Below are 14,996 nucleotides of genomic sequence, written 5' to 3'. Positions count from 1 at the left end.
AAGTTATTTCCTGGGTCAGGCATGATTGCTCACACATGTAATTCCAGCATTTTGGAAGGCCACGGTAGGCGGGTCACTTGAGCCCAAGAGTTCAGGACCAGCCTGGACAACATAGTGAGACTTTGTCTTCACAAAAAAAAACAAAACTTTGCCAGACTTGCATCTGTAGTCCCAGCTACTCAGGAGGTTGAGGTGGGAGGATTGCTTGAGCCCAGATGGTTGAGACTGAAGTGAATCATGATCATACCATTGCACTCCAGCCTAGGCAACAGAGTAAGACCCTGTCTCAAAAAAAAAAAAAAACCCACAAAACTCTCCTACCCAAAAATTATATTAAATATTTTCTGCCGGGCGCGGTGGTTCAAGCCTGTAATCCCAGCACTTTGGGAGGCCGAGGCGGGTGGGTCACGAGTTCAAGAGATCGAGACCATCCTGGTCAACATGGTGAAACCCCGTCTCTACTAAAAATACAAAAAATTAGCTGGGCATGGTGGTGCGTGCCTGTAATCCCAGCTACTCAGGAGGCTGAGGCAGGAGAATTGCCTGAACCCAGGCGGCAGAGATTGCGGTGAGCCGAGATCGTGCCATTGCACTCCAGCCTGGGTAACGAGAGCGAAACTCCGTCTAAAAATATATATATATATATTATAACTTTAGAATTTCCTTGCTCAGATTCCATAATAAAGATTATCAAAGAAGTATTTTATCATGGACCAAGGTAAACTGAAAATCAAAATTTAACTAGTTCCTCCAGTAAGTATGGCTCTCCCTTCTGCCTAATTTATAGGATCATCATTCATTAGTAAAGAAGCTACTTGCTTCTGTTCTCTCTGAAAGTCTCCACCAAATGGGAGAGGCAAATAGAAGCTCTCTCCTTTGCTGACTCCCAACTTATTACTGGTGTGACTAGTAAGAAGTTTTTTCATTGAAAAACCTTTTCTCAGCCCTAGTACATAGCCAGTCAGCCTGGGTTTTGTGCCATTGTAAATGATTAATAAATGTTCGCTGTCTTTAAAAACATACTCAGTTTATCAGAGGCTGTTTGGACATCCATTTCTTTGAAAACGTGAAGTGACTAAAGGGATGTAAACTTCTCCCTGCCCCCAACTCCTGATCCACACAGAAGCATATTTGTTCAAGGGTTAAAACTAGGCATGCTCTTCTCCTTGCTGAAATGTATTATACCAGGCATCTTTCCCCTAAATATAAAACACTTTTGTCCGCACTGAAAGTCTGTTGAGTTAGGGAACCCTTCCTGATTGTCTTCACAAGTGTGACCAGGAATCCCTAGTAGCCACGGTATTTCTGCTGTATGCTTTATGGTTGGCTTTGATGTCCAGATTTGTTCAAACCTTGAAACTTGAACCAATGCATTTATATGTGGCTTGAAAATATTTTTTTTTAAAAAAAAAAAGCACGTTTCTAACATGCTGAAATAAATTCCTAGCTTACTCTTGAATTAACATTGCACTAATAAGTCTCCATTGTTGATGCTGATCATCTAGCCATGTATAAGTTTTACCATTTCCTTAACCATTTTTCTTTATTGCCAGTTGTCACCGTTGGACATTTTCAGCAATTTGTATGAATTCTGTTGTCCTTAAAAACTTGGTTGCCCACAGAAATTCTCTGGTAGTGACTCTATGCAAAAAGAGAAAAAAAATTTTCTTCTGATCCTTAAAAAAAAAAAATCTGGTCCATGTTTAAAAGAAGAAGTAGTAGTCAAGGGTACAGAAGTATCTAAGTAGAAAGTGAGAGTTCCAGTATGGTCAACAACTCTCCCCTGTGGTAACCACTTTGATCAGTTTGCTGTGTATGCTTACAGTGTTTCATACATGCATACATCTATATGTACGTATGTATGTATGTGTATGTATATATACACACACAATATATATATGTAACAAACAGAGTCACATATATAGCTCCATGAACTTCTTTTCATCAACTATAATTGCTTTTTTCTTTCTTTCTTTTTTTTTCTTTTGAGACATAGTCTTACTCTGTAGCCCAGGCTGGAGTGCAGTGGTGCAACCTTGGCTCACTGCAACCTCTGCCTCCTGGGTCCTGGTTTAAGCATTCTCCTGCCTCAGCCGCAGGCTGGGATCACGGGCATGCACCACCATGCCAAGCTAATTATTGTATTTTTAGTAGACACAGGGTTTCACCTTGTTGGCCAGGCTGGTCTCGAACTCCTGACCTTGTGATCCACCCATCTCAGCCTCCCAAAGTGCTGATATTACAGGCATGAGCCACCACACCCGGCCCTATGATTACTTTTTAATGTGTATTAAGTGCTGGTTTTAGATAGCCAGCAATGTTGGTTCCAAGGCAGCTCCTGCCTGTTTCCCTTCTCTCACCCTTAATGGTTTAGTATCAACACTTCCACTCTCTTTGCACTTCTGTTGGGGAAATTTTGCTTTTTATGACCTCCCTCTGCTGCTTGTCTCATTTTCGCGGAAAGCCAAGTAGAGGACAGAATGAACATGAGGGAGCAGACCTCAGTGGCAGTCCCTCAGCTGTGTTATATCTAGCCTCTCTTCAACCAGAAAGTGGCTTTTCTGTGTTCACCATGCATGCTACAGATTTTCTACACAAGTGGAAAATTATCCTTGTATTTTATCCAGCTGTGTAGTCAGTTTGACAGTGAGTATGATTGGCACATTTAACAGCTCTCCTGTGAGACAGAATCAAGACACATAGTGGAAGAAGGTGAAAGATTACCAAATAAAATTGAAATGTATTTATAGAATTCTGATTGTTGGCGGGCCTAGCCCAAAATTCCTAGCAGGGGTAATTTGCCTCCAAATAAGGGAAATTTGGCTCAGTGGAAGCCAGCATCTCAGAATGGGGTAGTGGAATGCTCCCTGCCCCTCCAGGAACCTTATATCCCCTGTTAGGGCATAGAGTGTCTCTTACTGAGCCTCGCTTATTGATGGCAGTGAATGTTTATACTCAGATATGTTGGGGCAGAGAGAAGTTCACAAGCTGTGGAAGAACAGGGTTCCTTGTTTTTAAAAGCAGCATTTAGGCTGGGCATGGTGGCTGACACCCGTAAACCCAACACTTTGGGAGACCAAGGCTGGTGGATCACTGGAGCCCAGAAGTTCAACACCAGCCTGAGCAACATGGCAAATCCCAGTCTCTGTTTTAAACTTTCTTTAAAGAAAATAATAAAAGATTTTTTTAAAAAGGACGCATTAAGACTAGGTTATCTTGAAATTAGTTACAGCTTGTGCAGTGTATAGTTTTTTACATTTTCAGAAAGTCAGTTTTTTTTTTTTTTTGAGACAGTCTCGTTCTGTAGTTCAGGATGGGGTGCAGTGGTACAATCTCTGCTCACTGCAACCTCTACCTCCCAGGCTCAAGCTATTCTCCTGCCTCAGCTTCCCAAGAAGCTGGGATTGCAGACACGTGTCACCATGCCCAGCTAATTTTTGTGTTTTTAGTAGAGACGGGGTTTCGCCATGTTGGCCAGGCTGGTCTTGAACCCCTGACCTCAGGTGATCCACCCACCTCGGCCTCCCAAAGTGCTGGGATTACAGGTATGAGCCACTGTGCTGACCCAGAAAGTCAATTGTTAAATAGTACAATGTCACAAACGTGTTGGTGACAGGTTATGTAAAACGAGTTTTGATTGACCCAGTGAAATGGTAGAATATTGAGAAATGACATTTTTCTGTTAAAGCTTAAAATAATCTAGTTAGATCTCCTTATTTGTCAGCTGAAGATATCTGAGACCCGTAGAATTTAGGGATTCATTCAGGCTAACACCAATGTATCAGCAAAGTTAGAACTAACACTTTATGCTGATATCAAATGAGATATTGGATGATGTGATACATGGGTTGGTTAAATAGAAAAGTGAAAAAATTGGTGATGGCATTTACAAGTTATTTCATTAACGCTGTTGCCTATATGAAAAAAAAAAAATAAAGTTTCTTTATAACTATGCAGTTCTCTCCAGCAACAGTAAAGAGCCGTTGGCATCAACTCAGCCTAGCAGTTAGAAGTGACAGTATGGATAAATTAAAGGCAGTTTCAGCAACAAAACTAAGAATCTTCTCTCTGTTTTTGAATGGAAAGGAAAACCAACAGAAGAAAATTACTGCTTATGATGGATTGCAGGGCAATTTATAATTTAATTTACTTGGCACCTTTGCATTATTGCATCAGTTTATAGCTAACGATTTCGTTTTGTTCAAAACTAGATAAAAAGTCATCTGCATTCTTACCAATTCAAAATAAGGCCTTTTAGAGTGTACTACCTCTTCAAAAAATAGTAATGATTGTTTAGGTCTCTGCTAGTTCCTTTCTTTCTTTGTAGCACGGTATGTATACTGTGTTGGCTAACTGTGCTGATTCCGGAGCTCACTGTCCAGGTGCAAGTCCTGGCACATTTTCTTAAAATTTGAGATCATGTGCAAGTTTTATACTTTCTGGGCCTTATTTTTTTCATCTGTAAGACGAAAAAATAATTCCTACCTCATGACATTCTTGGGAGGATTATAGGAGGTAAAATATAAAGTTTTTACAGAGTGTTTGATACCTGATAAACAGCACAGTATAATAACTATGCATATTGTAATTACTTTAAACAAGACTAGGGAAAAGAACGTAGATTATGTTTTAGTCCATGATTCTTGCTGCAAAAAAACAGACTTGTTACCCAAAGTCAGTTCAGTAAATTGAATTTGTCATATTATCAAATTGCCAAATTTACTATTTTGTCAAATATTTTTTAATGAAATTCTCAATATTTTATACTGCTTTTAAAGATTTTCATGAGATCAAGTTGGCTGGCTTTCATTTTGTTTGGATAGCTGATTTTTATTTTTTATTTTTTAGAGTTTTTTGTTGTGCAGGCTGTAGTGCTATGGCATGATCTAGGCTTACGGCAACTTTCACCTCCCGGGTTCAGGCACTTCTCCTGATTCAGCCTCCCAAGTAGCTGGGGTAACAGGTGCATGCTGCCACACCTGGCTATTTTTTTTTTTTTCTGGGACTGAGTCTCATTCTGTTGGCCAGGTTGGAGTGCAGTGGTGCAATCTTGGCTCATTACAACCTCCACCTCCCAGGTTTAAGCAATTCTCCTGCCTCAGCCTCCCAAGTAGCTGGGATTACAGCCACGTGCCACCACGCCTGGCGAATTTTTGTGTTTTTAGTAGAGACAGAGTTTCACCATGTTGGCTAGGTGGTCTTGAACTTCTGACTTCAAGTGATCCACCTGCCTCAGCCTCCCAAAGTGCTGAGATTACAGGCATGAGCCACCATGCCTGGCCTCATTTTTTCCATTTTAGTAGAGATGGGAATTTCGCCGTGTTGCCCAAGCTGGTTTTGAACTTCTGAAGTCAGGCAATCCACCTACCTCAGCCTCCCAAAGTGTGAGGAGTGCAGGCGTGAGCCACCATGCCTGACTGGATAGCCAATTTTTAAAGTATTAAATTTGCTGAAACTTTAGCATAATATGATTTAATCTTGTTAGTAATAGATGTAACATTCAAAATGCATATTTCAAAATCAATAACCAAGAAATTCCCAAGGACTATATACATTAGTGAAAAAAGTACTAGAAAAATTTCTTTTGCTTGCTCCTGGGGTCTGTAAGGAAGCTTGTCTCTGCAGGGAACTTAGTCCAGTGCTTTGAGAGTGTTGACAGACTGGTGTTTATGCTCCCCTTAGAGTACAGATACTTGAGCTGAGAAATCAATATAAAATGATCTCAAAATGGTGACGTTTATTAGGGACCTGCTCCAGCCCATTCCTCATAGAATTTCTTCAGAATTCCCACAAAGCCCCACCAGAAATGAGCTCACCATGCAGACCGTTAAAGGATCTGAAATCCACCATGAGTTAGGATGAGTAGACATAATAAGACTACTAAGAACTTCAGAAAATTGCACAACATGGAGACTCTGTAATATGTCAATGTGATTTAAAGGCAAATATGAAGGAATCAAATCTTTGAAAAGAATAAGATGCTGTTTTTAATAAGAAAAGAGGACTTCCAGATTTGAAAAACATAGTCACTGGAAAGAAAATTTCTGTATTTAACCCATTAATTAAATAGCAGATTTGACACTGCTAAAGAAAGAATTAGCAGAATGTAAGATAAATCTGAGGAAAATACCCAGAATGTACTATACATAGCAAAAAAAAATTTAAACTTAAATATAAATATTTAAAATGTGAAAGGATAATGTAGTCACAGGGAAGGGGGAGTAAAATGAAACATTACCACATGCATTTAATAAGAATTCCGGAAGTAGAAACTAGAAAGAATGGAGAGAGGCCATATTCAAAGGGATCATGGCTGACAGTATTTTTCACTTTCGTGGAAGATGAGTTGTTATATGTTAGAAGCATAAATCAAAAAGAAAGTAAGTCATACCTCATACCTGTGCACATCTTTGTGAAAGATGAGAACACCAACAGCAAAGAGAATGTTTTAATAGCAGCTTAAAACACCAGCTAGACTGGCAGAAGATTTCTCCCCAGCAACAATAGACACCAGCAGACAGTTGGATTAAGATCTTTGTGGTTTTAAGGTAATTTACTGCCCCGTAATTCCAACACCATCACTGTTAAGAAGTAAAGTTAAGAAACTTTCAGACCAGTAGTAACTAAGAATTCACTATTTCAGCACTATCACTGAATGAGGTATATTCAGGTCTGAATATTTCAGAAAGAAGGGAGTTGAACTCAGAAGACATGGGATAGAAGAAGGATTGGTGAGCAAATAAATTGGTTAAAATATTATTAAATAATAACTGTTTTAAAAGTTAAATAATTCATCGACTCTAAAATATGATTAAGACACATCTGTCTTTTATTTACATAGCACTAAGAAAAACAACAGCAGTGAGAATTAAATCATAACACAGTGCTTTAATGATGGGACTAAACAGTACATTGTATTATTACACTAACTTCTTTTTTCTTTGAAATTACTTCCATCTAGTGCAAGAAATTTGTTACTTGTACTTCATGTGCATTGGAACATGTTAGGGAATCCTGTTGTACATATCTTGGTAATAAAACTTTAAAGCTTCAGCTTGGCCAGATTCGGTGGCTCAGGCCTGTAATCCCAATACTTTGGGAGGCCGACGTGGGTGAATCACTTGAGGTCATGAGTTCAAGACCAGCCTGGCCAATATGGTAAAACCTGTCTCTACTAAACATACAAAATATTAGCCAGGCATGGTGGTACATGCCCGTAATCCCAGCTACTCGAGAAGCTGAGACAGGAGAATAGCATAAATCCAGGATGCAGAGGTTGCAGTGAACCAAGTTCGTACCACGGCACTTCTGCCTCAGAGACAGAGCGAGACTTTGTCTCAAAAAGAAAAATTTAAAAAGTCAAATCTTCAACTTGTGGTCAGTTTTCATAGTATAAAAAAAAATCTGAGGGAATCAGAAGAAAAAATAAAAACAAACAAAAATTATAACTAAAACTTAAAAAACTAAGAAATAACAGTATGATCATATTATTGAGAAATATAAAGATAACTAGCAGAGTCAGAAAAGCTGCCTCTCAAATTTGGGAATTGAGTACTGAGTTTTTATGGTTTGGAAAACTATCTGATTTATTTTTAACTGTGCATATATAAAATATTATTTTAAAAAACCTCATTAGACAGTGATTCACCAAAGGAAAAAAGTGGATATATCTAAGTGATTTCGAAATAAACCCAGAAACCTATTTAGAAATATTTCAGCTACTTGGAAAGTTGAGGCAAGAGGATTGCTCACGTCCAGGAGTTGAAGGCTACAGTGTTCTGTGATTGTCCCACTGCACTCCAGCCTGGGCAACAGAGCTAGACCCCATCTCTTAAAAAAAAAAAATGAAATAAATAAAACTTTTAAAACCTAGAAATCGATATTAAGACAAAGATTATTACACAATGAGAAGCAGTTCACTGGTAAGATATAACAACCGTGACCCTTATGTACAGAAACGTAACCCGAAAATATGTGAAGCAAAATTTGACAGAATTACAAAGATCAATTGACAAGTTCTTCTTTCTCCTAGGACTCAAGTAAGGATATAAGAGAAACTTAATATGCTCTATGTACAACAACTAGAATACAGAATTTCCGTTTTTAAGCATACTGGACCTTTTGTAAAAATCCACTTTTACAGTGTACAGAGCCACACAGCAAGCATCTGCCAGCATCTAACCATTAATGTATAGAATCTGTTTTCTTACCACAATAAAATTGGAAATCAATAACCAGAAGATAATCATTGCTACTTGTATATTTGGACGCTCTAGCTTATTTGAAAATACTGTAAGATGTAAACATAAAAAACCAAGACAAATAGACCACTGGGCAAAAAAAAAAATTAGACACAAATCAGACTATTATAGGATGTTTAGGTGTCATAAACCAAGAATAATTTAACAAACATGAATCACCTTTAATCAATTGTGCTAGGATATTTAGGAAAATGGACTGTTTTTTTCCAGTTGTGAATAAAAGGCCAATTTAGGACATTTAAGAAAACTGTATTTTTAGAGATCAGATGGGTTGAACAGCGTTATAGTTGTTCTGCAGAAATACGTTGATATCAAAAAGAAGACAGCAATGAAGTGGGCAGAATGTGGATGGTTGTTAAACCTGAGTAATAAATACATGGGAGTTCATACCAATTTTTCTTACTCTGTAAATGTTTGAAATTTTCCATAAATAAAAGTTTTTTTAAAAAGTTTTTTTAGCCCACTCTAACCTCAAACTCCTGGATTCAAGCGATCCTACCCCTTTTGCCTCCCAAGTACCTAGAACTAAGGTGTGTGCCACTACACCTGGTTAATTATTTTATTTTTTATAGAGACGGGGTCTGACTGTGTTGCCCAGGCTGGCCTAAACCACTGCCTTAAATTATACTCCTGCCTTGACCTCCCAGTATGCTGGGAATTATAGGCAAGAGCCATCATGCCCGGCCACAATAAAAGCTTTTTAATGAAAATAGCAGAATGAGAAATACATATACTAAGTATAACTGATAAAATTTTTATTCAAAAAATATAAATAATCTTAATTTTCAAAACCAGGTTCCACTCACTCTGTGGAAAAAAAAAAGGCAAACAGGGAAATATAGATAGTATAGTGGTCACTCCATACCCACAGGGGAAAACACTGAATACACTGTCGCTGCCTGCAGTGTAAGTTGTAGTACATTGCTTTTTTTTTTTCTGGAGACAGAGCTTTGTGCCCAGGTTAGAGTGCAGTGGTGCAATATCAGCTCACTGTAACCTCTGCCTCCTGGGTTCAAGTGATTCTCCTGCCTCAGCCTCCTGAGTAGCTAGGATTACAGATACTCTTGCCACCACACCCAGCTAATTTTTATGTCTTTGTAGAGACGGGGTTTCACAGTATTGGTCAAATTGGTCTCAAACTCCTGACTTCAGGTGATCTGCCTGCCTTGGCCTCCCAAAGTGCTGGGATTACAAGCCTGAGCCACTGTGCCCAGGCTGCATTTTAAAATTTATATAACTTTCATTGTATTGTTGTATTTTATTATTTGTAGTTTTGTATTTTCACATATTTTTTCCCTTTGTAGTTGGCTGAATCTGTGGATGCAGAAGCCATGAATATGGAGAGCCAATTGTAGATTGTGATCACAGAAAAACTTGTAGCTTTTTAATTAAATAGAAATAAAATGAACATGAAAGCATTGCTGTGTGCTTGTTAAGCTAGAAAAAAATAAAGATTATTCTGTACTTACTAGTGGATCTATCTTCCTGAAGGGCAAACTAGCAAAATGGGAAATACTTATAAAACTGTTCATTCACTTTACCTAGTCTTAGGGGATACACATGTTTAAGATGTTAGTGAATACCACTGTAGAACATAAATTACTCCATTCACACTTAGATGACCTCTTCAATGCCTTAATGATTTTATAAAACTTACTGTGTACCAGGCACTGTACCCATTCTTTGAGTCCTCACAGCGGCTCTGCTGCAAGGCTAGGTTGTATGACTGCACCTTACACTTGCAAGTTAACTTTCCCCAAATCACACATTAACACTGAGCACAGTCGGGATTTGACCCCAGGCAGTCTCAACTTCAAAATTCCCACTTTGTATCATTTCACCAAACTCTCTCTCAGAATTAAAGCCACTTATCAAATAGTTGACTTTCCTTGGTTAGGGGCATTTAATTACCTCTTCACGGCTACTAATAGTGATAGCTGCATTTTGGTACAGATTCTAAATGGTTTTGAATGTAATGCTCATGGGTTTAAGCAGTGAAACAGATCTGATGTATTACCAATGACATTATAAATAAGTACAATCCTTTTTGGAAAGCATTTTGGCAGCAGATTGAAAGAGCATAAAACGCTCATTTTTTTTTTTTTTTTGACCTAGTTAGTGCCACTTCTGGGAATCATCTTAAAAAACAGTCAAATATGGAAAAATCACTTGCGCACTAAAGTGATCACCACAGCCATGCTTGCAATAGTAGAGTGACAGAAAACAACCTTCAGTGTTCAACAATGAGGGAATGAATGACCAAACCAACCATGATATATTGACTTAGACCAGTAAAAATGAAGGAGACCAGTAAAAATGAAGGGTGATGCAACATAAGGAAAACATAGTCATCAAGAGTGGAAGCAGCACACAGAGCAGTACGAACACTAAAATTACAGCTTTTACAAATATGAAAAAAGATGGAATATAAAAATGATAATCAGATTGGTGTGACTGTTGTTAATTTTATTTCCATAATTACTTACTGGTTTTCTGCCTTAGACTCATAACCCTCAGTAGATGCTATGCTGCTTGGTGACAGAGGCAGGATACTGGAATTGTACAAAGAACATCACTGGAGGTCACAGGGTCTGGGCTCTTGGCAGGTGCCTATGTGTGTGTGAACCTCAGGCAGCCGCTTTGTGCTTCCACACCCTCAGTTGACCCATGGTGAGCGGTGCAGTTTGCAAAACATGAATGGGATCGTTGGAGTCAGAGGGACCTCGCTGTGTGTCTTTGGCTCTTTCCAGATTAGCTGCTGAAACTGGGTAGAGCTCAACCTTCTCATCCATACAAATAAGGCAAATGAGGTTGGGGTCTGGCACCTTTTGTCAGTGCTCTGAAAATGTTGTTCCATTCGGTGATAGCCATTAGAAAGCGCTGCTCACTTTTCTTTGGCCTTTGGGCTTTAAGGACAGTAACAAATGTAAAGCCTTTCAATGAACTTATTTTGCTGAAATCTTTTGAGCATCAGCTTTTTAAAAAATTTACATGTTCTTCTGTTTTCTGGTGTACCTTATCCTCCATAATTTAGAATTAAGGAGGAAGATTAAAAAACATTTTGTCGCAGGGCACAGTGGCTCAAGCCTCTAATCCCAGCACTTTGCAGGCTGAGGCAGGTGGATCACGAGGTCAGGAGATCGAGACCATCCTGGTCAACACGGTGAAACCCCGTCTCTACTAAAAATACAAAAAATTAGCTGGGCATGGTGGCGCATGCCTCTAATCCCAGCTACTCAGGAGGCTGAGGCAGGAGAATTGCCTGAACCCAGGAGACGGAGGTTGTGGAGAGCCGAGATTGCGCCATTGCACTCCAGCCTGGGTAACGAGCGAAACTCCGTCTCAAAAAAAAAAAAAAGATTTTGTCATTCAGTGTGGCTGGCTAAATTTTCTGGGTGTTTTTTGTTGTTGGTTTTTTTTGTTTTGTTTTGATTATTTTTTTGGAGATGGAGTCTTGCTCTGTCACCGAGGCTGGAATACAGTGGTGCGATCTCAGCTCACTGCAACCTCCACCTCCCAGGTTCAAGCGATTTGCCTGCCTTAACCTCCCAAGTAGCTGGAACTACACGCACCTGCCACGACGCCCACTAATTTTGGTATTTTTAGTAGGGGGAGGGTTTCACCATGTTGGCCAGGATGGTCTTGATCTCTTGACCTCATGATCTGCCCACCTTGGCCTCCCAAAGTGCTGGGACTGCAGGTGTGAGCCACTATGCCTGGCTGATTTTCTGTTTTGTTTTAATATTTTTTTTCTGATTATAAAAATGTAGTAAAAGCTCATTGCTGAGTGTTTGGAAAACAGAAAGCCAAAAGAAGAAAATTGGACAATAATTTTCCCACTCAGAAATAACTGTTAAATGCATTTCATTTTATTTTCTTCCATGCTTTTCTGAATATCTGATTTTTTCTTATTTTCTAAAGGAAAAATACAGGAAAGCTTTTACTAGAACATTTGCTGTATTTAGAGCAAGTTTAACATGATGCTGTGTGTTCATTTTGAGATAGTTTATCTTTAACAAATAGTTCTTAGATGGGAATAAAGATCAGTAGCAATAGGGAGCCAGATGGAAGGTGTGGATAGGAACATCTGTATCTTAGGAGGAAAAAGTTTTCTGTAATTCTGGTACCTGTCAAAGAAGGAACTTATGTAAAGTGTGATTGCCAAAATCATGCATCTTAAGACTTCTTCAGAACAATTGCAGTTTGAAATAATTTGTATTGTTTTAATACAAATTATATATATATTTGATACATAATAAGTACCTTGTATCTTTTCAGACCATGAATTTTGAATTTGGGTTTCGTAAATTATCATCCTATGTAAACTTGGAATAAAGGAGAAGCTTGCAAAATACAACTTCTTGGCTCTTGGCCTTACTATTTTTAGAACATGCAGTTTTCAGAAATCATTAGTTCCTATAATGTCCTCTGTAGAAAAGTGGAAAATTCCTCCTCTTGAAAGATAGAACCAATAACAATACCTGGAATACGTGGAAAGGCAGCCTAAGTGACTGTGGCCATAGGGGGCTGGCCATTGGTGGAGCATCACTCTCACTTGTGCTTTTCTTATGCTTAAATCAGGAGAGGGCTGGCCACCATGGCTCATGCCCATAAACCCAGCACTTCGGGAGGCCAAGGAGGCAGGCAAATCACTTGAGGTCAGGAGTTAGTGACCAGCCTGGGCAACATGGTAAAACCGCATCTTTACTAAAAATACAAAACAGCCAGGCATAGTGGCAGACACCTCTAATCCCACCTACTTGGGAGGCTAAGGCAGGAAAATTGCTTGAACCAGCGAAGCAGAGGTTGCAGTAAGCCAAGAGCACACCACTACACTCCAGCCTGGGTGATAGAGCAAGACTGTCTCAAAAAAATTAATAATAAAAGGAGAGAATGGACTTGCTAGTGGATTCAGCACACTGTTCCCTTCGTTTTCTGGGCTTTGCTGCTCAAGGGAGGGTTTTAAAAGTTGGGAAAAGGGTCTTTGTCCATTTCTTTTCTTCAGAACAGCAATAGAAGTATTGAAAGTGGCAGAGCACATCCCATATAGATAATTTTCAGTGTGGCAGATCTGTCACTCCCGTGACATTGAGGAGAACATGAGAAATGTTTCGGTCAGTGTGTTGTGTTCACTCTCCTTTGAAGACACCATGGTGGCTTGTGCCCCTTTGACATCTGAGCTCTGCTGCCACAGGCAAGAGACTCCCGCTTGGCTAGAAGTAGGTTCTCACACTCCTGCCTAGTGTCTGCATGTCAGGGAAGTCACTTGTCTCTTTGAGTCATTTCTTCTTACAAGACTGAACATAAACCTTTACTCATGCTTGTTAACCTCTCTAACCAGTTCCTCTTTGAGGAAGGTCACTTATTTACGAGCGGAGAAAACCAAACCTAGAGCACGGTTTCAGTATCCAGCTTAGAGTTTCATTGACATCCACAGCTTTAGACAGTAGTTACACAAAAAAGGGAAAATGAGAATTTGCCAGTGTCTTATGAAAACGGAATGGAACCCTTAGCCTTGAAACCTTCTATTTTGAATAACTGTAGCCCATCTAAAACCAGGCTGGCATAAAGCATAGCTTGGCATCCTGTGAAAAGACAGATGGATGTGATCTGAGACTTTTGAGTATTTTGAACTGCTAGGGAAAGTAGTGCCTAAGCAGTAAGAGGGAGGAAACCACGTAAGAAGTTAGTTGAACTTAACACACTGGTCTCATGAGAGAAGATCGTCAGTGTTGCTTAATTCACTTTACTTTGTAGACTTCTTCTGTAATTGATTACTAATCAGAGTGATTTCATTTTTTTCCAGTATTGCCTGTCTGGGCACCCAACCTTACCATGCAATGTGCTCAAATTCAAATCAACCACCATTATGTTGGACTGCGGACTGGACATGACTTCCACCCTCAATTTCCTTCCTTTGCCACTTGTTCAAAGGTACGTGCTCGTGCATCCAAAGACAGAATGAGCCTTAAATGTGCTGGAAAAATGGTACCATTAGTATAAAGATTACTAGTACCTAGTGTATTGTCATAAGTTTGCTTTGTTCCCCTAAAAATGTTCTTCATCAAAATAATTTCATTGGCTGAGTTGATTGAAAGTGCTCTATTGATTTCTTGATCGGCTTCTTTATTATAACTTCTTGTGAGTTTCTGTAAAATGTTCTTGCAACTGCTCAGTACAACTGAGTTCATGTATATTTCATCTTTCTTGCCAATTCACTTAAGAGCTGGTAAATGGTCAACTGATGAGCCCAAGAATTGAATTTTAGAATTATTTAGCAGCCTTTGCAGAGACTTAACATCATCGAGTCTGACATTTCTTTTCGATAGGCATCTGTGCATTATTTTCAAACTAAGTCAACTTTAGATTTAGAACCACATATGTAGCCCAAGTTCACATCTTAAATGAGACAGATTGCCTCAGGCCTACAGTCAGCACTGTTTACGCTTAACTAAGACTTTGCCGTAGGAATTTAGTTTGCCAGCATACCACTATTTAGAAACAGTTTGTAAAAGTGGCTACCTTGTAGAAGCAGAAATACGTACAGTAGCAAAAAGTGACACCGCATACAAGCTAGGATATGGAAAAGCTATCTAAAGCAGATGTAAGAGCTCAGAAGCATAGCAAGCTGGGTAAGCTTTCTAGTTTATCTCAGTCATTCCTGAAGACATCACTGAGTGCAATGATTAGTCACAATGATAACCCTATGAACCATGGAGAAGAATTATCATCAAC

At 39.1% G+C, this 14,996-nt stretch overlaps 1 protein-coding gene across 2 annotated transcripts in view; it reads left to right on the top strand.

Annotated features, from left to right (window-relative positions):
• The window catches only part of INTS9 (integrator complex subunit 9), a 115,940-nt gene that overhangs the window by 15,958 nt on the left and 84,986 nt on the right, over positions 1-14,996 (top strand). For both annotated transcript variants that reach the window (XM_003937220.4, XM_074384128.1), the window contains exon 2: positions 14,068-14,195. In XM_003937220.4, the coding sequence (XP_003937269.1) occupies positions 14,068-14,195 (128 nt within the window). The remainder of the gene's footprint in view (positions 1-14,067; positions 14,196-14,996) is intronic.

Source organism: Saimiri boliviensis, chromosome 13, assembly GCF_048565385.1.
Source record: "Saimiri boliviensis isolate mSaiBol1 chromosome 13, mSaiBol1.pri, whole genome shotgun sequence".
Classification (NCBI taxonomy): domain Eukaryota; kingdom Metazoa; phylum Chordata; class Mammalia; order Primates; family Cebidae; genus Saimiri; species Saimiri boliviensis.
The sequence above is the reverse complement of the archived record's forward strand: the minus strand, read 5'-3'. Positions and strand labels throughout refer to the sequence as shown.